General features: G+C 38.8%; 1 protein-coding gene across 2 annotated transcripts in view; it reads left to right on the top strand.

The window, feature by feature from the left end:
- The first annotated feature begins 4,123 nt into the window (after nucleotides 1-4,123).
- Nucleotides 4,124-27,037, top strand: part of robo3 (roundabout, axon guidance receptor, homolog 3 (Drosophila)) — a 146,516-nt gene continuing 123,602 nt past the window's right edge. For both annotated transcript variants that reach the window (XM_047805052.1, XM_047805053.1), the window contains exon 1: nucleotides 4,124-4,647. In XM_047805052.1, the coding sequence (XP_047661008.1) occupies nucleotides 4,500-4,647 (148 nt within the window). In that variant the 5' untranslated portion in view covers nucleotides 4,124-4,499. The remainder of the gene's footprint in view (nucleotides 4,648-27,037) is intronic.

Raw genomic sequence — 27,037 nt, forward strand, 5'->3', positions numbered from 1 at the left:
AGAAGATAAGACCACTTATCAGCATTGTATGGACAAAACCAGTGCAAACAATTATCTAAAAACTGTAAACTGTCATGAAATTTTAGGTAAGGATATATAGAGAATGTCCATAGCAAGATCAGTAGTAGAAGTGTCTTATAACAGCGTAAAATTTTCTCTGAAGTGATGCTGTAATATTTAAGTGCACATAACATCGTATCAGCAGCTTGGATGGTGTTGATGTGGGTCTTCATTCAATTCAGTAAAGTAAAGGGAATAAATATATGATTTGTAATTATTGAATCAAAAGCTTTCTTTCTAGAGAGTTTTACTGCTGTATCAGGCACTTGTGTGCCACTGGAGAACAATTTCCAATTTCACCTGGGACTGCATTACTGTAACAGGATCATAATATTCTGCCAGCCAGTGACTTTTATTGTTGACTGGTTTTATTATTCCTGCACCATACCTCAGATAGACTGCTATTGTTTGCTATTAAACATTAGTCCAAGCACACCACTGGCAGATTTTTATCTTTTGAAGCTTTACATTCCGGTATAAATATCAACCAGCATGTGTCATTGCTGAGTCCCTTGTGTCTCATAGTGAAGGTGGTTTTGAAGTTGTTTTAATGCTGGCATCCTTTGCAGACACTTCCTGACTGTGAGCTTCCTTCTGTAGTGGTTATGTACCTGATAATAATTTAACTACCTTTAGACACATTGCAGTGCGAGTGCAATCAATTGGATGTGTTCAAAAACAGGTGAGCTTATGTTTTATGAATATAGTCTTGATATCTTTACAGACTGACATTCATCCCTTGTATTAAAGTCCATTAATGGCGATAGAGTACTTTTGTATTAAACTCCTAAACTTTGCAATAGCATTCCTGACAGTGTTGGGGGCTCAGATACACTCTCCCAGTTTAAATGTAGATTAAAGACATACCTCTTTAGACATTCATTTCATTACCATTTACTAATGCACATTATCATGTTGCACTTGCTAATATTATGAACACCAGCTACGCTAATTCCTCTCTACAGTACATGCTCCTCTTTTTTACCCATCCCGAGGCATCAAGCGATGTACCAGCTCCAGTTGTGATCCTGCTTCATGAAGATTTCTGAACTTCAGTGAGAAGAGGCACACTACATGGAGTCTTGTGGACAACAACCTCCTAATTAATACATAATTGTTGGACTGTATATGACTGTAGAAAGGACAGTATTCGTATGAACCTTTCACGAAAGAGACCACGTGTTCATTAAAGTTTCCACATGTCAAAGCGATTTTGGATTAAAAAATGTGAACTGATATTGTGTCTCTTAATAAATTATTTAGTATACAGTGTAGAAATCCTTTTGATGCTGTAATCAGTTTCCGTGAAATGACATACAGTAACATGGAAGTAATTAACACATCATCTAGAGAGGGTGGAGTAGATGCTGTCTCATGTTTGTTTGTATATGTATGTATATATATATATATATATATATATATATATATATATATATATATATATATATATATAAATCTATATTTTTTTTTTACTTATTTTTTATGTTATTTTTGTTCTTTATACTAAACAATGCATCTTAATTTATTTCTGACATCTCGATAAAATGAAATAGAATTTAGAAATTAATAAATAAATTAATAATTCAAAAATAAAATAGAATAATATTTAACAGCAAAAGTCAGAACGAATGGAGGAAAGTTTTTAAACTGACCTCAAAGTGTTCGACACATGAAAAGAATTTGCGTTAAGGTCTACTCTCTCTCACTCTCTCTCTCTCTGTATGTGTGTGTGTGTGTGTGTGTGTGTGTGTGTGTGTGTGTGTGTGTGTGTGTGTGTGTGTGTGTGTGTGTGTGTGTGTGTGTGTGTGTGTGTGATTATCAGTCTGCAATTGTGAATAGTTATATACACACACATGTATATCTATTTTTTAAGCTAGTTTAGGACACTAAACTCTAAACTCTAATTCCTCTCTACATGCTCCTCTTTTCTACCCATCCTGAGGCATCAATCAATGTACCAGCTTCAGTTGTGTTCTCGCTTCATGAAGATTTCGGACCTTCATTGAGAAGAGGCCAACTAAATGTGGTCTTGAGGACAACAACCTCCTAATTAATACATACGTATTGGACTGTATATGACTGTAGAAAGGACAGTATTCGTAATAAAACACACTGGTCTTTATAAGAAATTATAACCACACCATCTAGTGTCACCCAAATGAGGATGGATTCCCTTTTGAGTCTGGTTCCTCTCAAAGTTTCTTCCTCTTCCATCTAAGGGAGTTTTTCCTTGCCATAGTCGCCACACTCACCTCTTGCTCATTGGGGATAAATTTAATATTAGACATTTAAATATAAGTCTAATATTAATCTTGAACATCGTGTACTATATTTCATATGTTCTGTAAAGCTGTTTTGAGTCAATATCCATTGTTAAAAGTGCTATACAAATAAAATTTAATTGAACTGAATACTGCATTTGTACACTAACTTTTTTGCTGTTAATTATTACTTAGGAACTCACAGCTCATGATCTAATGCCATATGTCTTTGCACAAAGTGGTCAGATATTCTTTTAATAGTGTACATTATCAACATTATACACAATTATGTCCTCAGTTAACTGTAACATTTCCAGTTTAAACTATATGTTTATTTACAAATGTAGGATTGTGAAATACTGCATAGTTTTACAGAAGGCTAGTGCTGGCATGATTGACTCATGAATACAAAACATTAGTGGTGGAGGAGGGCATGTGTTCAGAAACTTCTTTTTTAAGAGCAAGAGCACTAGCCGGGGGTCGTCACGCCAACTTTGTAGCTGTAACACATCTCTTTGTCCCCAAACGTGGAGGGGAAGGGCCGCACTAATGAGAATCACACTGAGTCTGTCAACCAACATACATACAGCACATGGGACCAGTGTGGCCACCGCGTGCGTGCACACACACACACACACACACACACACACACACACACACACACACACACACACACACACACACACACACACACACACACACACACACACACACACACACACACACACACACACACACACACACACACACACACACACACACACACACACACATTCACATACATACAGATGAATAGATTGCTCAGCTCTCCTGCTGTGATGCCTGGACTTCCTGATAAAGAAATTATTCCTCACACATACAGGGATATAGTGAGATGTGAAGAGAAATAATTTCATTTCTAGTATGTGATGTTTGAAGAAGATTTGTTGTTTTGATTGTATTTGCTCTGGGGATGGGGATGCTTATTCTAAGACAAATGACTTTAGATACAAAAAAAATTGCTGACGGTGACAAATGTGGCAGACAAAAGAAAGCCTAACGCAGCTTTATGAACCCTTCACGAAAGAGACCACGTGTTCATTAAAGTTTCATCATGTCAAAGCGATTTTGGACTAAAAAATGTGAACTGATATTGTGTCGCTTGATAAATTATATAGTATACAGTGTAGAAATAATTTTGATGCTGGAACCAGTTTCCGTGAAATGACATAACATGGCAGTAATTAACACATCATCTAGAGAGGGTGGAGTAGATGCTGTCTCATGTTTGTTTGTATTTGCGTGTGTGTGTGTGTGTGTGTGTGTGTGTGTGTGTGTGTGTGTGTGTGTGTGTGTGTGTGTGTGTGTGTGTGTGTGTGTGTGATTATCAGTCTGTCATTGTAAATAGTTACATACACACACATGTATATCTATTTTTTAAGCTAGTTTAGGACACTGACAGTGGATTCTTCTGTTTCTTTACACCTCTAGGGATGATTATTAATCCAATAATTAAACATTTATTGCGAGATGCACCTGCTCTCCCTCTTTACTGAGCCCCCCAGGGACTCTATCAGAGGAAGCCAAAGGACTGGAGAGAAACAGGGAGGGAGGGATGAGAGAGAGAGAGGGAGGGAAGTGTAGCACATGCAAAAGAGAGAGGGAGAGAGAGAGAGAGAGAGAGAGAGAGAGAGAGAGAGAGAGAGAGAGAGAGAGAGAGAGAGAGAGAGAGAGAGAGACAGAGAAGGAGGGGTGGGGGAAAAAGAGCAGTGATTCAGAAGGGTCATCAGATAGCAGGATTCTTTCACACCGACGAGGTGTTATTGTGCGGGAGAACAAACGTGTGTGGAGTTATGCGACTCCAGACAAAAGGAACCACCGGGAGGAGGAAGAGGCTGGCACATTCTACCAGAGGAGAAGAATAGAAATAAGAAAGATGGACTGTACCCCCCAGAGAGAGGCTCTCATTTGAGATCCGACAACAAAACTTCATCTTTTCTTCATCTGACTTTTATTTCATTAATTTTCATCCAAAATATTTTTCAATCATCCTAAGGAAGAGGAGAGAAACTCAAAATCTGTTTTAAGAAGAACAACCTCCAGCAATAAACTTTTATACAGAATTGAGCAACTGATCAAGATATCAGAGAGGAAGATTGGAACAGAGGGACAGCACATCCTGCTGCAGCAGGAGCCACGATGCTGCGCTACCTGATCAAAACGCTGCTCCAGATGAACCTGTTTTCCGACACACTGCGTGACTCCAATGGCACAGACCTCTACAATATCTCCAGCCCCACTTTCAATAGCTCGCTGCTTGACTGGGCCAACTTCACAGGTTTCAACGGTCAGTACACACATGATACACATATGCTGTCTTTTATCGGGGAAGTGTACAGAGCATCAAGCATGCTAGGATGAGTGAGAGAAATGTATAACATTACTTTAAAGTGTAAGAAATATTGACAGAAAAGCCTTATATAACCTATTTTACCTCTCTTTTTTATAAGTTGTACTGGTAGTACACTGACACTCAGTGCATGTGATTTAAAGCACATAACAGAACTTAACCTTGCCCTATTGATAATGCTATAATAGAAGTTATTTAAGTTCTTCAAGTTATAAGATTCTAGTTCAAATTCAACTGATAACTGACAATGCTGATAATGTTTTGGATTTAATCTAGGCATGATAATATGACACTTTTTTAGTTTTTATACACACACACACACACACACACACACACACACACACACACACACACACACACACACACACACACACACACACACACACACACACATATATATATATTTACTTATTTTTTTATGTTATTTTTGTTCTTTATACTAAACAATGCATCTTAATTTATTTCTGACATCTCGATAAAATGAAATTTAGAAATTAGTAAATAAATTAATAATTCAAAAATAAAATAGAATAATATTTAACAGCAAAAGTCAGAACGAATGGAGGAAAGTTTTTAAACTGACCTCAAAGTGTTCGACACATGAAAAGAATTTGTGTTAAGGTCTACTCTCTCTCACTCTCTCTCTCTCTCTCTCTCTCTCTCTCTCTCTCTCTCTCTCTCTCTCTCTGTGTGTGTGTGTGTGTGTGTGTGTGTGTGTGTGTGTGTGTGTGTGTGTGTGTGTGTGTGTGTGTGTGTGTGTGTGTGTGTGTTTGTATGTGTATTTGTGTGCGCTCATGCCAGCCAGCAGTTAAACAGTGTGTGTAATAGGATGCTCCTGCAGTGTCCTTATTTTCAGACTAGCTAATTACAGAACAGTGTGTGTAGAGGAGTTTGTGTGTGATGGTAATTAATAAGAGGTTGGTACCTGTTCTAATCAATGCCACATGGTCCCAAACACACAAAACATAAAATTATATTATGAGGGACTTCACTTAGGGACCCTTTTTTGGCTAAATGATGATAATAATGTCATGAACTTGGTAATACTCATAGAAACAGCTGGAGAGTATCTCATGATTTCTATACTTCTATGTAGTCTTTTTGTCAATGTGTCTTTTTGTCATTTCCTGATGTATTCCACTCCTTGGTTGCTTCACTGCAGGACAAATAGAGGTGTGTGTGTGTGTGTGGGTGGGGTGGGGGGGGAGCAGCTTATCTCTGAGGTGTTGGGGTATTGAAAATACGGAAGAATTGTGTGAGCTCCTGTGGTTCTCATATCATATACTACTTTTAGGATACTAATAACACACACCACACACTTGGCCTGTGCTCAAAGCACCATGTCTGTTTCCGCCGAATGACAGTGAAGGATAATTCTGTCCCATGCCGTGTTTGTGTTGTAGACAAAGTCTTTGCTCTTGCTTTTGTGTATCTGAACATGCTGTGAATGTAATGAATGTTCCAACCTCACACACACACACACACACACACACACACACACACACACACACACACACACACACACACACACACACACACACACACACACACACAGTTGTACGGTCACTCTCACCCCATCTGCATTTAATACAGATGAGGGATTAGGAGCTTTAGACATCTATCTATCTATCTATCTATCTATCTATCTATCTATCTATCTATCTATCTATCTATCTATCTATCTATCTATCTATCTATCTATCTATCTATCTATCTATCTATCTATCTATCTATCTATCTAAAAATTCACAATAAAAAAAATTACACTAATTGTAGACTTTTTTTTTATAAATACATGTCATAATCAAGTTGTCACAAAATTGATGTATCTTAGCAAAAAAAGAGGCATGCATTACACTGTGAATATTCTCAATGTAAAAAAAAAGTTTATTATGGCTGACGAGTTTCACTGTATTTTTTGATGGAATTTGTTATCAATTTTTATCAGTGACTATCAGTGACTATATTACATTATGGATATAATAACATTTAAAACAATTGTAAAGAAAGATTGTGTTTGTGTTGATATGATGAACTGATGAGTCTAGAGAAGCTGCTCAGTTGCCAGTAAATCTTGCAGGCTCTGAAGGGTAAGCACAGAGCTGCAGGAGAGTGCACATGTAGAGGACAATGCTGTGTGTGTGTGTGTGTGTGTGTGTGTGTGTGTGTGTGTGTGTGTGTGTGTGTGTGTGTGTGTGTGTGTGTGTGTGTGTGTGTGAAGAGGGTGCTGAGTGCTATGCTCTCAAATTGTCCAGTCTTCTGCTCTTTTAAGCCTCTCATGCTGCCTCCTATGCTTTTGCTTCTTTTCTTGATTTTCTGTTTGTTTCGCTCTTTCTGTCGTCTCTCTGTACTACATCTGTCAGTCCATACTTTGCTCCTGTGTCTTAATTTCTGTAAACCTTCTATATGTCTACAGTTATCTCTTCTTTTCTGTCTTAATCCTACTTGCCTCTGTTCTTGTAATTTCTTCCCTGCTTCTTGTTTCTCTGCTGATATCTTCTCTCTCTTTCTTTTCATCTTTCATTCATATTTCTGTCTGCCAGCTACTGCTTGCTCTCTGTCTACCTGTCTCTGTAATCCAGTTCCTTAACACTTGTCCCTCCCCTTTTCTGTCTCTCTATTATCTGTCTTTCTAGTTCATAACACTTTTAATGACTACTCTATTTAACCCAATCTATAACGCACAGCCTCAATTATTGACATATATCTATTTTTGTAGCTTCAGCACACTAAGAGAAGGATTCAGTCTTCTGGATTCCCGCTGGAGCTAATCGAAGGTGGAGAAAATCAATATTGTCCAATAAGTAAAGCAGGGAATTATAGTGAATTTACACAGGCATGGACCACAGCACACTTATGGGGATTATGCAGTTAATCTTTGGTTTCTGCCATGTTCTTGCATGTCAGTCTTCATAATGCAGCTGAGAGTAACTGGGAGGACATTCCATTTGTTTTACTGAAATGGGATGTTTGCCATTTTTTAAGACCTTAGAGGAAATTATTGCAATTGTAAAAATTGTGGATTGTCATTATGGACCTTAAACACCATTTCATATTGAACTTCTTTAGATAAATACGATTTTATGGTTATAAATTGTTTTATAACACTGTACTACATATTGCCCTACAGAAAGATCAGTACATATTGCTGGCTTTGTGTATTTGGTCGAGATCCTATATAATTCTATAGCGCAGAGACTGAAAGCTTCACAACATTCAACTTTCATGTGTGTGGGCCTCTGTGTGTACAGAACCGTAATTGACTCGGATCTAGAAAATCAAATTTGTGGAGACTGTCATGACAGCTTATTTCCGTGACTAATGTGACAGTGAATATGAATTCATGAATTTTCAATGAATAGTAACAATAAATTTCTTTAGTCACATGCATCTCAGCCATCCACCTCAGGTCATCTGTATATTTTTGTGTCATAAAGAGAGTCGACAGCACTCTGTGTGTATGTTCACACTTCCTAAATAAGATATCTATATAAATGACACAATGACAGACCCATATCCTATTGTATCACATATTTATGCATTCTACAATGATGTTCATACTGATCCAGTAGTATGCATTCAGATTTATTTAACTGTCTAATTAATGCACAATTTACATTGAGTATATTGAGCTATATTACTTTTAAATAAAAGTGCAGTTCTGTACTGTGATCTAAAACCTTCCCTTGCTGTTTTCCAGCAAATTAATCCCTCTAATCAGTGAGGCCTAATCCTGTGTACTCTAATTGGTAATGTTGTTGTTGGGAGCAATGGGGCATTGTTCTAATCCTGTGGTGATAATGGCTGTGTTAGTGTGCTCTCATGGGTCAAGTGTGCTTCTGCCTCATTACTATTACAATTTCACAGGCTTTTCTGCTCCCTTCTGGCTAAGATACCGGCATTTAAAATACAAAATTTACAGATTTGCCAGTCATTATTTCAGATAATTAATGAATTATCAGTTAAAAATTAGAGAAAAACAAGGGGCATGTTGTTTTGTTGCACCTCAGTAAAAAACTATTTATTTTGATTAAACTAAATTAGGCTAAATTCCTCTAGCCTACATTTATATGCATCTAGTACTAATCCGTAAAATATTGGATAGTGCATAGTAAGCACATACACAGAATGACAAGGTATATACAGTAAATACAGTGATTCAAAGCCTCCTGGTCTTTTTTCAGCTGCAGAGTTTTTGTAAGCCTGTGCTCACTGTGTCCTCAGATGTCTGTTCTTGTCTGAGAGGAGTGGAACCCGTTGTGGTCTTTTGCTTCTGCTGTCTGTCCTGACAGCTGTGCATTCTGAGATGCTTTTCTGTACACATGGTTGTAGGGTTACTTCATTATTTGAGTTACTGTAGACTTCCAGTCAGCTTAAAACAGCCTGGCTACAACTATTCTGCTGCAGCTGGATTTTTGTTCTTGTGTGAAAATTTCAGGAGATCAGCAGTTTCTGAAACACTCAAACCAGCCCATCAACAAAGCAGCAACAACCATGGCACAGTGAAAGTAACTGAAATCACTCTTTTTCCCTTTTATAATGTTTGGTGTGAACATTAACTGAAACTCTTGACCTGTATCTACATGATTTGTTGCATTGATGCGTTGCTCTGCCCCCATGTGATTGGCTGATTGGATAATTGCATGAATGAACATGAATCCTAATAAAGTGGATGGTACTGTGAAATGGGTATAAAATAAAGTGAAGAATATGTATGAATAAATATGAGCCATATTAAAAGGAGTGCAATATGTGCAAATGGATATGTGCAAAAAATGTGTGCGAACGGATATGTGCAAAAAAAATCTCCTTAAGTATGATACATTTTCAAGTCAGCTTTTTAACAATATTTTTAAAAAGGTCCTTTATTAAGTAAAATACATTTTCAATGTCAGCTTTTTAAGCAATGTTCCTCATTAGTAGACTACATTTTTGTCCATTCATCATCGTAATTATGACTAAAAGCCTGCCAGTAAAAAAAGAAGTAAAGTCTAACATATTCAGCTTGTTAATGCTCCCTAATGAAGCTCTTTGTAATTGAAAAATCACATTCAGAAATTAAATCCAATTAGTGAACTACTCTTCTGAAGTGAGAGAATGGCTTTGCACAAGCGCACTCACAAAAACACACCTTCAGAGTGTTTAAGGAAGAGAAAGTTGTGTGTCCTTGGCACAGTCACTTCTTGATCCATTTGGTATTATTCCAGGGCGTCATATCTCTCGGGGACACTTATTTAATCTGTAACGGGGAGCGGTCAAATATGCATTATTAATGAAACAGTGGGGACTCCTTTGACAAAAGCCAAATATGTTTATTCATAACCAGCTGAATAATTTTGGAATAGAAAGTAGTCCCCAGCTGTCTTTGTGTTTTGTAAATACACCACAGTCTTGCTCTCTGGTACCATACGTTTTGTGAGGTTAACCCATCGACCATCAACCATTCATTAAAATGAACCTTTTCATGTAGCGAGGCTGGTGGCTCAGTAAAAAAGAAACACACAATGTACACAGTTTCTACCACTCATTTTTGGGATACTTACATAGACAACATATCTATCCTACATAGGGTCTCATAGAAATCTACAGGAAGTCTATCCCATTGAACTCAGTGGCACAAAGCAGTGGATACTTTATTTCAGGGTCTAATTACACACACACACTCCCTTTTTCACATACTACAAACAATTTAGAGACAAAAATCAACCTACACCTCATATCTTTGGAGTGAGGGAGGAAACTGGATGAAACCCCTTCACATACAGTACACAAGGTTAAGGCTTGAATCAAATCCCAACCCTGGAGGAAGGGGCAAACGTAGCAATCTCTAACCCACTGTGCTCCCCCTTATTACATACAGTAAATCTTTACTCAGTAACAAAAGTCAGCTCATGATTAAACATTTTCAATAATGAATTAATCCATCTAACCTAAAGAGTGCGGTGCATTTGTTCATGTTGTCTACAATATTCTGGCTAATTCTTTCATTTATTTATTAAACTCGTATCTATTCAGCTCACAACCAGTTCACCTATTTGTAATTCACTCACATTCTCTCTCTCTCTCTCTCTCTCTCTCTCTCTCTCTCTCTCTCTCTCTCTCTCTCTCTCTCTCTCTCTCTCTCTCTCTCTCTCTCTCTCTCTCTCTCTCTCTCTCTCTCTGTTCCTCTCCACATCCAGAGTGGCAGCCAGTAAATACAGATTGAGTACAGATAGATGTACGTGCAGGAGCAGATGACTGTTATTTCTTCTTCTGGCCACTGAAATGAGCTTTTCTCCAGCTTAATCAGACATATGGAAACACTTACCGACTCTATAGCTCTATACGACATACTGCTACGTACATACACACACACACATGCAGTTATCAATCCTATATATCCTCTCCACTGTTACACCACACACATATAGATATATCAATTTCACACCAATCTTCTAAAGGCACGCATTCTTGAGTGTGCTGTATCTCAGCATCATGAACACACACAAAACCAAAGCCTCACTGACTGCACCAATGTGCTGGGTATTAAAAGCCTTCTGCTCTGAATGTTATGCAGAATTATGTACATATTAATCAAAGTATGTGCAGGAATCAAACTGTAGTCTGAATCTATATCTGTTTATTCTATGAGCCCAAAAAAAGCAGGCTTGCAACAATATTGTAGCACAGATGCAAATTATATACCTCCTCAACTTTTTCAATTATACTTATTTTGTGTAGATGCAGATTGGAACGTGGTGTGACTGAGAGTCAGAGGGATTTATTCATTTCCACACGTGATCATATAATGCCATGTGACAGCTGTGCAACCTCCGATATTTCATTTTGACTCTCTGTAATTATTGTCAGGCTACACTTGGGGGCACTTTAATAGAAAAGTGTTATTGATGACTAAGATAAATGTAATTGTTCTTCAGTCAGGTGAAGAATATTAATATAGATACAGTGTATATTAACACGCACATATTGTGGTCTCACATATTGGTCTTTCATTTGAAGAGTCTGCAGGCATAGTTCTGATATATTTGCACAAATGGGGTTCATCATATTTCCTTACTTTTCAATTGAAATACTGTGTCAGGTATATAATCTTAATAGTAATTTAATGTCCACTAGGGAAAATGTCTGAACAAGTTATTTTGGACTGCAGGGTTAAGTGTGTTGATGATGTGGGGACCAGAGAACATGGTCTTTCCCCTGAAGCCTTCCCCTCATGCTCTGACAATGCTGCTGACTTCATTAATTTCTCTGTGTCAGATGCGCATGGATGCTGATTGCCCGCGTGGCCTCTAGGCGAGCAGTCCACTCAATTGTCCTCTAACATCTGCCCCCATGCTTTCTTATACTAATCAGGATTATTTCCTTGACACTGCCCAAGAGCATCATATGTGCTCACACGCATCACACACACACATGTTAAAATCTACATTTAAATGTTTCAGATACAGTTACCTAATGTAACATACACAAATACATATGCTGGGCATTTGTGTCCATTGAAAGGTTTAATAAAAAAAAAAAATGAAGCACACTTTCTATCAGAAGTGCACTTTCTTTCAGAAGGGTACTTTCCTCGAATAATAAGCCATTTGAGATACAGACTAATCTCACTGGAATGGTAAATGGTAAATATTAGTCTCAAAAGCAATATTAGGGGAATCTACAGTAAAAACAAACAAAAATAAATAAACACGCAACACAAATGCAAAAAGGAAAGCAGTCTCAGACATGTGAACACTTTAGAAGAAACTCTCAGATTTGTGTATTAATATTAGCCACTGTACTTAAGTATGTATTAAAAACAAAATAGTTCTGCATTAATAATGTTCACAACATTTTATCCTTTATATTTCTTTAAAAAATAAACAATGAATCACACTTATATTAATTATTATCATTAACATGTGGTCTTCAGTGGTGTCAATTTTGTAAAGAAATTCTCGGTTAACCTCATATTTTTTCTAGTGTAGAATTTTAAAACTCTATATTCTATTCTTTTATTTTCTGTTTTGTTTCATACTTTACCTACAATGTCATTTGACCACTCACTCATAGTGTTGCCAGTGGGAATTATCCCTCGCTTTATCTTTACCTAAAGACAGTCATGCAGCAATGCTTTATTACTTTACACTGTCTACCAGTCACCTCGTCTGAAAACTGTCTGCTAAAACAGATCAGCTTCCATAAAGTTAATCGAACCAACTACCAGAATCATCTCAGCACATCTGTGTCACATAGCTACATTGGTATCTGAAACTTTGAGCGGTGTCCATTATTTCTACAATTTATCCTTAATGTGAGGTTGAATGTTGGAAAATTATGTGAGAAATAGAAACTGTTGCTCTTTAATTTTTTTCAGAACTGTGAAGCACATCGCACATATTTCATTATAAACATATTTAGTTGTGTTTCAGGGTGGACTTTTCTTTTGACTAATGAAAATGCCAAATGCCAGTTCCTACTTTTACTCTAATAAATGTCAAGAAATGTAACCTATAAATGTAGCTTCTTATTTTGCAAAACAATTTCCACTGATTTTCTTACTGCTTTGTCTCACCTATGTGACCATGTGGTTTTATTTATTTATTGTATTTATTATTTATTTTCTTTTTATTTTAAATATCATATTATAATAGGATAATATTGGTCAAAGCAATTGTGGCGTGAAAAAAAAACCTCTTACATTCCTTGCTGTACTGAGGAAAGAACTCGTTTTTACATCACAAGAGAAAACAAAAGGAGGTAAGAAAAACTGAGGTAAGAAATGTATTATTACTATACTTTGTCCATTTTTCACTTAGAAAATTAGAAATGCCAACAGATGGACAGAACTTATGTTGACTGGTTTGGATGTGTCTTTCACCCTGTTTATAAAAATAACAGAAAATATTTACCTACATGAGGAAAATCTCAAGATAAATTTACAATATAGCCTTTAATTATCATGACTTCAACAAATTTGTGGCCAAGCTAGCTTGCTAAATGCTACCTAGAATTTATCAATGTGCCATTTAAAAGTTCTTGATTGAATCATTATAACCTCATGCTGTGCTCTAGATATAGTCTGTCACCATCACCAGAAATAAAAAGCAAAAAAATAACAAAACAATTCACTGCAACAGTTCTCTCTAAACATTCAGCTAAGTAGCTGGTAGCTGGGAGCATCCTTCTCTCTGAACTAGCCATACTGAGGATACTATACTTTCTATATTATTCTTTCTTTCTTTCTTTCTTTCTTTCTTTCTTTCTTTCTTTCTTTCTTTCTTTCTTTCTTTCTTTCTTTCTTTCTTTCTTTCTTTCTTTCTTTCTTTCTTCTATCTCTATAAGTGACAGTAATTGGTTTAGTCATTAATATAAAATCACTATAGTATGAAATCGACCTTCAGCATTCATCCTGACATAAACAAGATGTCAAAATGTAATTTGCTTTTGTAGCTATATTGATTTTTAATTTTTTTTCAATCACTTTTTGCTCAAGTGTTTGTTACATTAAATAATATGTAAAGGTCTTTAAAAATTTAATTTGTTGATGTGACGTGTGTAGCCTCTCAAAACACTGTTCATGTGATGGTGTATGCATAATGCAAATAAATTACTATATATCTGAATACATACATGAATATCTTATTTTTGTTTATTTATCTGTACATGTTCTCCCTGAAAAGATTTCTCCCTCTTTACTATAACATAAAGTGAATTCAAATCACGAGTTACATTATTACATAAACCTGTACACCCCTGCATACACACAGTTTCTCAAACTAAAAATAAACAAATAAACCTTGAGATGAAGTCATCTGAATAAAGCAAATATAATTAAGGTAGAAACTGTGACTAATGTATTCAGTACTATTGTGAACTGTACAGACACTTCAGGGCTGAATATTCAGCTTTGTATTCTCATTTGCATGCAGCTCAATATAATCATTATTATTATTAGATGCTCTGTTTGGTCATATTATTAAGAATAAATTAATTGCTACAGGGTTACCACACACACACACACACACACACACACACACACACACACACACACACACACACACACACACACACACACACACATGCACAGACAAACCCTTTCAAATATAGATACAGTTGGTAAAGTAATTCTTTACAGTAACAAGATATAATCTTGCACTAATACCTGAACTAATACTTACTTAAATATGAACTAATTAAAAACTAATTAAAAGCTAAATGTAACTATGACATGAGACTTGGTGTTATAGACTTTTATATAGACCAAGATAACTGGAACTGTGCCCCCTACTGGAGACAATTTTTTTACCCACTCAGAAAACCAGGTGGGAGAGAATCCAAAACTAGTTAAAGTATTTGAAATCTCTTCTCGTGAAAAAGTAAATAATATTTTATTTAAATACTAACATTTTCAAGTAACAACTCCATTAGTTAACCTTTGCTCAAATTAAATTATCCAGTGCATTTTATCTTTAGCTATGTGTTATCCCATATACACAATAATGTTGTGTAATGCATGACATTATGATTTTGTATTATTTTTGCTGTTTTCTCTCATAATTTCCGGCAGTGCTATGATATAAGAATGTGACCACTCTACAACAATAATTCATTAATTCTGACTTTAAATGCCTGGATGTTCAGAAATAAAGTAGCAGAGATAGATAGATAGATAGATAGATAGATAGATAGATAGATAGATAGATAGATAGATAGATAGATAGATAGATAGATAGATAGATAGATAGAGTGTGTGTGTGTGTGTGTGTGTGTGTGTGTGTGTGTGAGAGAGAGAGAGAGAGAGAGAGAGAGAGAGAGAGAGAGAGAGAGAGAGAGAGAGAGAGAGAGAGAGGTAGGTAATGATTTGCTCAGCCTGACATTGTAAAGAGTCCTGCAGTGAAATGCTGCTTTGCCAATCAATGAGTATTTCACACTTTAACACTAATTAAGTTGTTATAGGGGCAGCAATGTCTCTCTCTCTGTCACACACACACACACACACACACACACACACACACACACACACACACACACACACACACACACACACACACACACACACACACACACACACACACACACACACACACACACATTTCCCTTGGGACAGGAGAGTGAATGGAGCAAGAAAGCAATTTAAAGCACTATATCAGAACAAAATACCACAAACAGAGACAGCTCCTAGCTCATAATCTTCACAAATGCATTAACCTCACACTTTACATTTAATTTACACGTTAATCTATTTACACATAAACTCATAATCATTTAATATGAACATTCATTTAAAAAATATTTATTTAATATTTTATTAATGAAAATGAAAGCAGATGTTGTTTAACAATCATGCAACAGCTTACAGTGGGAAAAAATAGTTATTTTAAATTTGGCATCAATATCCTTTTATTAGGTCTTATAAGCAAAATATACAGCAATTAACCAAGGTCTTATAAAATAAAAAATACTGGGCAGCAACATGATAGGAACTCAGACCAGAATTTGAATATTCTGTTTGAAAATGAAATATTACAGTTTGAATCAGCTCAAAATTTAAATAATGAGCTTGGAACATAAATATTATCCTCATAATTTGAGCTATGAACTTTTGTGAAAATTGTGCTTGATCAGATTAAAATGTATTCAGTCAGATTACAATGTAGACAATCAGCTTAGAATTTAAACATTCTGCTCAGAATATAAACAATCAGAATTTACAATTTCAGAAGTTCGAGTCTCTGTTGTTTTTGTTTGTTTGTTTGTTTGTTTGTGATTAAAAAATATATAGCACTGCTTAACAAAAGAAATCATAGAAAAATGATAGTAATTATATATTATATATGTATGCTCTTGCATCTATTTTTTTTTTCTCCCACTCTCTCTCTCTCTCTGACACGGAATCAACATGCTCTCTAGGCTGAATGGACACTGAAAAAAGCCAGTGATGAGGGATTGAGCACAAAAACGATCTCAGCAGCATCCAAAGTCAGTTGGCTGCATTAAGGTCTAAGTGAGAAGTGAGAGTACTGATTTGGCACTGGATGATTTTTATCTCTCAGTTTTATAGCTCAGTTGTTGATGCAGTGATACATGTATTGTGTACAATTCCTACTTTATAGAGCAAGTGGGAGCTTCTAATAATGACTGGGTCATCTGAGGAGATCATTAGCTTGTGTAGCAGCTTGTTGAAAGAGTCAGTGTCACTGAGACAGAGCGAGAAGATGCCCTGCTGGACCTGAGATGATGACTGGCATCTCTTCCTCTGTGCACAGTGGCTAGTTAGTATGCAGTGTCTGTGATCCAGCAGAGTACCTGTTGACCACTGAGATCCAACACATGTGTATGAGTGTCTCAGTAGACCTCAATATTTATACAGAGGTTCCTGGAAGAGCTGAGGGAGGCCATGGCATGCTATCTGCAATGCCAAATGCAAATTATGCATGTGGCAGCAAGGCCTACATGAGAGTAAACTCTACTCTTGTCAGACTATCTACATAGCACCACATGTTGCCAATTGGGTGTGGAGAGTGCGAGAAGTAGAGCTGGAGATAGAGAGAGTGCAGTGGAAATAAGAGTGTGAGAGGCAGAGAGCAGGAGGCCACTGAGTGGCCGCTCTGTCCCTGCATGTGATGGAAATTTAATAAGTGTATTAGGATTGGCAGCTCCACTTGCTGCCTGCCCATGCATTAGCATAAAGCTATTTATTAGCATGATTTCCCAGGCTGAGTGCCACCCAGGCCAGGCGTATACAGGGGGTATGCGTTGCCATGGCTACGATGGGGCAGGGGGCCATAAGTGCAAGGAGAGGAGCGTGATGCTGAATCTCCTGTGATCATTTGGCAGGTGCAAAATGACTGTTAGGAAAATGTTTTGACTAAAAATGAGAAACATGAAAAAAGGTCTGATTTTTAAGACCTGCCACCTCCAGCATATATAGATGATAAATAAAGCTGGAACTGTTAATCTTTTTAGGGTTAATGCACTATCAGCAGTTCACACCATTTTTGAAACGAGGCAGTCATGCTATTAAAGACTTCACAGATTTTCTTTTCTGTATATTTTTGATCTATTTGGCTCCTGTAGCTCAGCAGTAAGTGCTCAGCAGATCACAGAAAGTGTTAACAGAATGCTCTCAGGAGTGTTTAGGTCTGAGATCTGATAACTGCAAATTTTGGAAATAATTTGAACAAGATGTTTACATTCACTTTACATAATCTGATAACTGGAGGAAGGATAACTGGATAACTGTAGTCAATGATCAAATCAATAATAAACTATTAGTTTCACTTTCAGTTATCTGGTGATAAAAATATTCTGTCATTTTTACACTTGTAATTTAGTCATAGTCATACTTGTAGTTTATTTGCCAAGTATTAAAAATAAAATAAATGTTTTAATTATTCACATTAAGTCACTTGGATTATTATTATTATTATTATTATTATTATTATTATTATTATTATTATTATTATTATTATTATTATAACAACAAAAACAACAACAACGACAACAATAATAATAATCAATCCCTCAAGGGTTTTGTCCCATTTTTTGTGATTCTTGATGCTAAAATCTATGCTTTTGCTGCAGCTTTCCCCCCCAAAAGATTACTTTTTTGTTGAATTTCAAAAAAAATTGTGTATGTGTTGTATTTATTTGTTTATTGATATTTTTGTGTATTTAATTATCTGTATTTATGATAGAAAGCTCCTGTTTCTGAGAGTTTGCTTGATTTATTTGTTCATTTTTGCAATCACATAACTGTAAACGTCCAGATGGATTGATTAATAGTAGCAACAGTAAGAACAGCAGCATTAGCCACAGCACATGTGAGGAGGCGACTCAGTAGGCTGTATCTGCTAATGGTACCTATGACCGTGTCACAAAAAATCATTGCATTTATTTCCCAGCATTCTGTGCCATTTCTCAGTAGAGCTGTCTGTTATTAAGATGGCTTGTTCATTCATTCCTTCATTCATTCAGACTAGTTTGGGTACACTGGGCCCATGCTGGGAATATTCTCTGGATGACACATACTTTCACATCTCTGGAAAATTTATCGTAGGCAACCCACCTAGCAACGTGTTTTTTGGGAAGTGGAGGGACCCAAAGGAAACCCACATGAATACAATGAGAAAATATAAAAACAACACACACATACACACACAAACACACACTCACACACAAACATACGCAGTAACCTGAAGCTGTGAGGCATAGCTAACCTCTGTGCCTCTGTGCCTTCTGTGGTGGATGATTTCCCCTTTCAGTCATGTTCTTGTCCTCTGTTTTTACCTCACCTCTCTCTGGAGTCTACAGAGATTAGAGAGATGTGCTTTGCTCTCCCAGACTCTCACACACTTCTAACGGGTTACGACAGCTCAAAGCTCATCATTATTCTACTCATAAAATGCAATAACTGAAATCAAGACAAGAGATCTTTTTTAAACACACTGTGTGTGTGAACATTTGTGTGTGTGTGTGTGCATGTGTGTGTGTGTGCGTGTGTGTGTGTGTGTGTGTGTGTGTGTGTGTGTGTGTGTGTGTGTGTGTGTGTGTGTGTGTGTGTGTGTGTACGTGTGCATGTGCGTTTGCATGTGCGTGTGCGTGTGTGTGTGTGTGTGTGTGTGTGTGTGTGTGTGTGTGTGTGTGTGTGTGTGTGCATGTGCATGTGCATGTGCATGTGAGTGCATAAGAAATATAAATGTACTCAGGTCTTCATGAATTAGCTCTTTCCTAATTCTCAGTCATGCTTCACTTCATGTCATTATTCCCCACAGCCAGTCAGCACAATCTCTACAAGTTAAATGATGAAAGTTGTAAAATGACCAGGAGATTTTTCAGGGTAACACCTTCATGTTATTTTTTTTTTTCTGAGGCTGTTACCTTTTTACATCTTACTTTAGTTTTTTTTCAGTATATTAGAATTCTTATATTTTGTATTTTTGTAACGTCTCAGCGATTTCAAGGCGTAAATATTATTATAGTGACTCACAGATGTGTAAAATGAGTCTGTCAGGCTTTGATGGATAGTGTGCAGTGGAGCATTTATGGTAGCTTGTGGTTCTAAAAAACTGCTATAGTCAGTGAGACACATCAGCCAATAAGAGGTTTAGCTTAGTAATTACATTAGCATGAGCTGTAATAATGATACAAGCATTAATATGCACTGTAAGCACTAATTAACTGAATAATTTCCAAAAAAAGAGAAGCATGACAATAGGCTAGAGCACTGATTTTAAGAATCTATCATACTGCTCCCAGACTTTGTGAGTATCTCAAGTCAAGTCAAGTCACCTTTATTGTCTATATGTACTTACTAATTATTAGAAAAGTGAGTCTCTCTCTCTCTCTCTCTCTCTCTCTCTCTCTCTCTCTCTCTCTCTCTCTCTCTCTCTCTCTCTCTCTCTCTCTCTCTCTCTCTCTCTCTCTCTCTCTCTCTCTCTCTCTCTCTCTCTCTCAACGTTTGACTTATTTGCTTAAGTAGTAGCAAAGACAACTGACCTTTACAAAGAAACAACAGTGGTGGACTCACACACACACACACACACACACACACACACACACACACACACACACACACACACACACACACACACACACACACACACACACACACACACACACACACACACGGCACACAATCAGTGCATAAAACAAAAGAAAAGTGCATTCTTTCTCTCTGAATGCTGAAAAACCAACTGATTTGCACCAGTACACTAGAACCTGATATGCAGTTCTACCCATTCCTCCACCAAACTGCACTAACAGCACTATGCCTTTATTGGGGAAAAAATAAATGAATAAAAAAAGACAAGGCTTCATCTCTAAGACTGATAACCTAACACACTATTACATACTTTGGAATGTGTGACTTTTGGATTACTAAGATTGACTAAAGTTGATATCTTTAGTTACTTTTTTCTTTTCTTTTCTTTTCTTTTCTTTTTGTCTTTTCTTTTCTTTGATGTTGAAGATTGTGTTTGATACATATGGCTTTCCAATGTCTTTTCTGCTATTCTTAGTTAAGCCACAAGAGGGCAGTGCAAAATGGACAGACTTCAGCTAGCCAGAATCTTCAAACTAAAAAGATATTTTCAGTCTAAATATAAGCAAATGTATTAGCTTCCAAAAAAGCAACCACATTTATAGAGTTCATACATCTTTCTCTCAGTCCTTGATACATCTTTCTCTCAGTCCTTTTATGATGTCTAAGAATGATGTACACAGATTCTGTACACAGTTTCTTCTTCTTCTTCTTCTTCTTCTTCTTCTTGTTCTTCTTCTACTTCTTCTTCTTCTTTACTCACACTCATTGCACATTGAAAAACAAGCTTTCATGCATTTCCTCTGCCATATACTGTATGTTATGGTTGTATTGTGTACATTATAATATATTCATTTATGCATGGGATAGGGTTACTGGATAAGGTTAATAGACCAATTAACATTTATATTTTTCACATTTTAAATGTATTCTAAGTATGTGTGTCAATTATTTCTATTCAGGATGCCAGTCCTATGCAAATGTTAGAGACACTGTGTCTTGGATTTCTGGATTTTGACCCTGCACCACTGTAAGAGCTTGACATGTCACACTGCTTGGTGTAATTGCTATTCAAATGAAATCTGACATTTATTGCAAGGGACCAAAGCAACTGACTGTACTTCATATATACCGTATTATATTTTTCCCTGTTTAAAAACAGAAAATGGAGCTTTGTGCATTAGCTGTTAGTTCTGTATACTTAATTCTTGGTGTGTGGAGCAAGGTGGATTAATTTGACTCGGATCTCCAAAGATTGGGTTTTGATTCATTTACATTTACATTTATGGCATCTGGCAGATGCCCTTATCCATAGCGATGCACAAATGTGTTTTAAAGTCTCTATCAGTGAATACATTAACACTGGTTCACTAGGTTACAGGATATCTTAAACCTAAAGCTCTGTTCAGGATTTTTTAAATACACCCATTTAACAAACAGGGAAAATAAGTGCTAGTTTAAGTGTTTCAGGAAGAGGAAGGTCTTAACTCGTTGTTTAGAGATGGCCAGTGACTCAGCTGTTCGCACATCTAGAGGAAGTTCAATCCACCACCTCTGTGCCAGAACATAAAAGAGTCTTGCGGTATACCTACCTCCAACCTTGAGGCATGGGGATACCATTCAAGCAGTGATTCCTGCCTCAGCCCTGTGTGTGGAGTTTGCATGTTCTCCCCATGCTTCAGGGGTTTTCTCCAGGTCCTCCAGTTTCCTTCCATAGTCCAAAAACTCGTGTTGTAGGCTGATTGTCATCTCTAAATTGTGTGTTAATGGGAGTGTGTATGTGTGAGTGAGTGTGATTGCACCCAGTGATGGCTTGGCACCCCATCCTGTCCTGCTCCACTTTGTAGCATAGGCTACCAATAACACTATGTATAATAAGCAGTACACAAAATTGGATGTAATCCAGTTACATCCAATCCAGTTTCATTTTGATGTAATGTATAGTGCTATAGGGCAGAGAAAATGATAGTGTTTGCTGCTGATTGGTCATGTACATCTCACACAGACTATACTGAACTGCTGAATTTCAAAAATAACATTCCAGAAAACTTTGTTTATCTAATAAACTGAGCCAGGAAATGATGAGATGCACAAATCAGAAGCACCAATGCAACTGGACAGAAATGGGTCTGTAGCATATGTATGATATACTATGATGGATAATGCAGAATAATTTCATTATATTTCCTCTGTAGCTGTTTACTCAAAATGTCAGAATAAAATTCAATGGTTTCTTTTTAACAAGCAGTTCTAACTATTATAAAAATATTAGAATCCTGTAGAATCCTAGTGTCTACTCATCAGGTCTGTCCTTTTAAATGTGACTCTAGCTTTCCACATGGAAGATGCAGTGGTTATGCGCTGATAATATATTAGTGGATGTCTGAATGAACTGATTTCTCTTCTTCAAAATATAATAAATAAGGAAGGTGGATATAGAAGTAAACAATACCAGGTTTAGTAACACTGCACCATTTTAAAGGCTTCATGTGGATCTGACATGACATTTTTTCTGATGGTTATAGAATTAAAATCATGTATATTAGTGCAAGATTATGTTATTAACATGGATATAGCGCTGAAGCAGTCCTATTTTGGACACTTTTATCGTTATTTCTATAAATGTGTAGTCCATATAATGAGGCCATTTCTAATGACCTTCCATTCTAAATTTACAAAGGCAATTAGTGTGTGTGTGTGTGTGTGTGTGTGTGTGTGTGTGTGTGTGTGTGTGTGTGTGTGTGTGTGTGTGTGTGTGTGTGTGTGTGTGTGTGTGTGTGTGTGTGTGTGTGTGTGTGTGTGTGTGAGAGAGAGAGAGAGAGAGAGAGAGAGAGAGAGAGAGAGAGAGAGAGAGAGAGAGAGAGAGAGAGAGAGAGAGAGAGAGAGCAAGGTCTGTCATCACTGCTGAAAAGGGCAGGTGTAGATTTTTATTATAAAAATATTAGACCTTATTATAAAATAATTATTATTACACTTTTTAAATTGTACCTTATTATTACACTTACATGTGATATAGAGATAAATAATATTATTACTCTTTTTTAGAAAACATTATTGTGAATTGAAATAAATCTGAATTGAGCAGATCTGAATATAAAATGGAATAGCTAATAGCAAATTTTAATAAAATGAAATATGATAAATATTTCAGGGTCAGGGACACAGTGCAGCCCTTACTGCACATTCCTGTTTGAAAAGCCCTCCTCCTGTCACTCCCTGCTTATCTACAATATTCAGTGCAAGATATTCTGTATAAAATCTAAGTCAAAGGTAAAATTCTAATGTCTTTAACTGTAAAATAAATTGTACCAACAGTAGGTTTATTTGGTGAATATAATAAATTGGCTAACATTAGAGCCAAAGCACTTTGTATTTTCTTTGCTGAATATATATATATATATATATATATATATATATATATATATATATATATATATATATATAGAGAGAGAGAGAGAGAGAGAGAGAGAGAGAGAGAGAGAGAGAGAGAGGAGAGAGAGTCTGACTTACTATTGAGCTTTTGAGGTTTAGGTTTATTTATTTCATTTAATGCATGTGACCTATATAACAGGCAACAGAACTGGTTAGGGGCAAAAATCACATAACCCCTGACTATACTTCAGAACCCCACTTTACTGATTTGGAACTGAATTTCTTTTATTATTTTTGCTACTCCTGATACTCCATCTTTGCTATTGACTTAGAATTGTTAGGATTTCTGATTTTTCAAAAAATCCCTTATGAATAAATTAAAATCAAGGTCCGTGACGTCGCCCGGTAAGGCGCAACCGGGGCCCCGCCCTGGAGCCAGGCCCAGGGTTGGGGCTCGCATGCGAGCGCCTTGTGGCCGGGTCTTGCCCCATGGGGCCCGGCCAGGCTCAGCCCGAAAGAGCGACGTGCGTCCGATCTCCTGTGGGTCCACCACCTGCAGGAGAAACCGTAAGGGGCCGGTGCAATGTGGATTGGGTGGCAGTCGAATGGCGGGGGCCTCGGCGACCCAATCCCCAGACACGGAATCTGGCACTAGGGACATGGAATGTCACCTCACTGGGGGGGAAGGAGTCTGAGCTGGTGCGGGAGGTTGAGAGATACCGACTAGATATAGTTGGGCTCACCTCCACAAACAGCTTGGGCTCTGGAATCCAACTCCTTGAGAGAGGCTGGACTCTCTACTACTCTGGAGTTGCCCATGGTGAGAGGCGGCGGGCTGGTGTGGGCTTGCTCATAGCCCCCCAGCTCAGCAACCATGTGTTGGAGTTCACCCCGGTGAACGAGAGGGTCGTTTCCCTGCGCCTTCGGGTCGGGGATAGGTCTCTCATGGTTATTTGTGCTTATGGGCCAAATGGCAGTGTAGAGTACCCGACCTTCTTGGCGTGTCTGGAAGGGGTGCTGGAAAGTGCTCCGACCGGGGACTCCGTCATTCTACTGGGGGATTTCAACGCTCGCGTGGGCAGTGACAGTGACACCTGGAGGGGCGTGATTGGGAGGAACGCCCCCCCGACCTGAACCCGAGTGGTGTTCTGTTATTAGACTTCTGTGCTAGTCACAGTTTGTCCATAACGAACACCATGTTCAAGCATAAGGGTGTCCATCAGTACACATGGCACCAAGACACGTATGTCTTGGACACCCGGGTAAAGAGAGGGGCGGAGCTGTCAACTGATCACCACCTGGGAGGAAGGCGGGGGAGGAAGTTGGACAGACTTGGCAGACCCAAACGTACTGTGAGGGTCTGCTGGGAACGTTTGACAGAGTCTCCGGTCAGAGAGATCTTCAACACCCACCTCCGGCAGAGCTTCAATCAGATCCCGAGGGAGGTTGGAGACATTGAGTCTGAGTGGACCATGTTCTCCACCTCCATTGTCGATGCGGCCGCTCGGAGCTGTGGCCGTAAGGTCTCCGGTGCCTGTCGTGGTGGCAATCCCCGAACCCGGTGGTGGACCCCGGAAGTAAATGATGCCGTCAAGCTGAAGAAGGAGTCCTATCGAGCCTGGTTGGCTCGGGGGACTCCGGAGGCAGCTGATAGGTACCAAAGGGCCAAGCGAGCTTCAACCGGGTGGTTACGGAGGCAAAAACTCGGGTCTGGGAGGAGTTCGGTGAGGCCATGAAGAAGGACTATCGATTGGCATAGAAGAAATTCTGGCAAACCGTCCGGCGCCTCAGGAAGGGGAAGCAGTGCCCTGCTCACACTGTTTACAGTGGGAGTGGGAATCTGCTGACTTCGACTGGGGACATCCTCGGACGGTGGAAGGAATACTTCGAGGTTCTCCTCAACCCCACCGACATGTCTTCCACTGAGGAAGCAGAGGGCAGGGGCTCAGTTGTGGACTCATCGATTCCCCAAGCTGAGGTCACTGAGGTAGTTGAGAAGCTCCTCAGTGGCAAGGCACCGGGGGTGGATGAGATCCGCCCTGAGTACCTCAAGTCTCTGGATGTTCTGGGGATGTCTTGGTTGACACACCTCTGCAACATCGCATGGAGGTTGGGGATAGTGCCTCTGGACTGGCAGACTGGGGTGGTGGTCCCTCTGTTTAAGAAGTGGGACCGGAGGGTGTGTTCCAACTATAGGAGGATCACACTCCTCAGCCTCCCCGGAAAAGTCTATGCCAGGGTACTGGAGAGGAGAATTCGGTCGATAGTCGAACCTCGGATTCAGGAGGAACAATGCGGGTTTCGTCCCGGTCATGGAACACTGGAACATCTCTATACCCTCGCCAGGTTGCTGGAGGGTTCATGGGAGTTTGCCCAACCAGTCCACATGTGTTTTGTGAATCTGGAGAAGGCATTTGACTGTGTCCCTCGTGGTGAACAGTGGGGGGTACTCTGGGAGTATGGGGTTCAGGGCCCTCTGCTAAGGGCTGTCCGGTCCCTATATGACCGGAGCAGGAGTTTGGTTCGCATTGCTGGCAGTAAGTCAGACTTGTTCCCGGTGCATGTTGGACTACGGCAGGGCTGCCCTTTGTCACCGGTCCTGTTCATTACTTATATGGACAGGATTTCTAGGCGCAGTATGGGGCCGGAGGGAGTCCGGTTTGGGACCCACAAGATTTCGTCTCTGATTTTTACAGATGATGTTGTCCTGCTGGCTTCCTCAAACCAGGACCTTCAGCGTGCACTGGGACGGTTTGCAGCCGATTGTGAAGCGGCAGGGTTGAGAATCACCACCTCCAAGTCCGAGGCCATGGTTCTCAGTCGGAAAAGGGTGGCTTGCCCCTTTCAGGTTGGTGGAGAGCTCCTGCCTCAAGTGGAGGAGTTTAAGTATCTTAGGGTCTCGTTTACGAGTGAGGGAAGGATGGAGCGGGAGATCGACAGGCGGATTGGTGTATCTTCTGCAGTGATGCGGTCGATATACCGATCTGTTGTGGTGAAGAAAGAGCTGAGCCATAAGGTGAAGCTCTCTATTTACCGGTCGATCTACGTTCCTACCCTCACCTATGGTCATGAGCTTTGGGTCATGACCGAAAGGACGAGATCCCGGATACAGGCGGCCGAAATGAGTTTCCTCCGCAGGGTGGCTGGGCGCTCACTTAGAGATAGGGTGAGGAGCTCGGTCACTCAGGAGGAGCTCAGAATAGAGCCGCTGCTCCTCCACATCGAGAGGAGTCAGCTGAGGTGGCTCGGGCATCTGTTTCGGATGCCTCCTGGACGCCTCCCTGGTGAGGAGGCCCCGGGGAAGACCTAGGACACGCTGGAGGGACTATGTCTCTCGGCTGGCCTGGGAACGCCTTGTTATTCCCCCGGAAGAGCTGGAGGAAATGTCTGGGGAGAGGGAAGTCTGGGCATCCCCCGGATAAGAGGTAG

This window comes from Tachysurus fulvidraco, chromosome 20, assembly GCF_022655615.1.
Source record: "Tachysurus fulvidraco isolate hzauxx_2018 chromosome 20, HZAU_PFXX_2.0, whole genome shotgun sequence".
Classification (NCBI taxonomy): domain Eukaryota; kingdom Metazoa; phylum Chordata; class Actinopteri; order Siluriformes; family Bagridae; genus Tachysurus; species Tachysurus fulvidraco.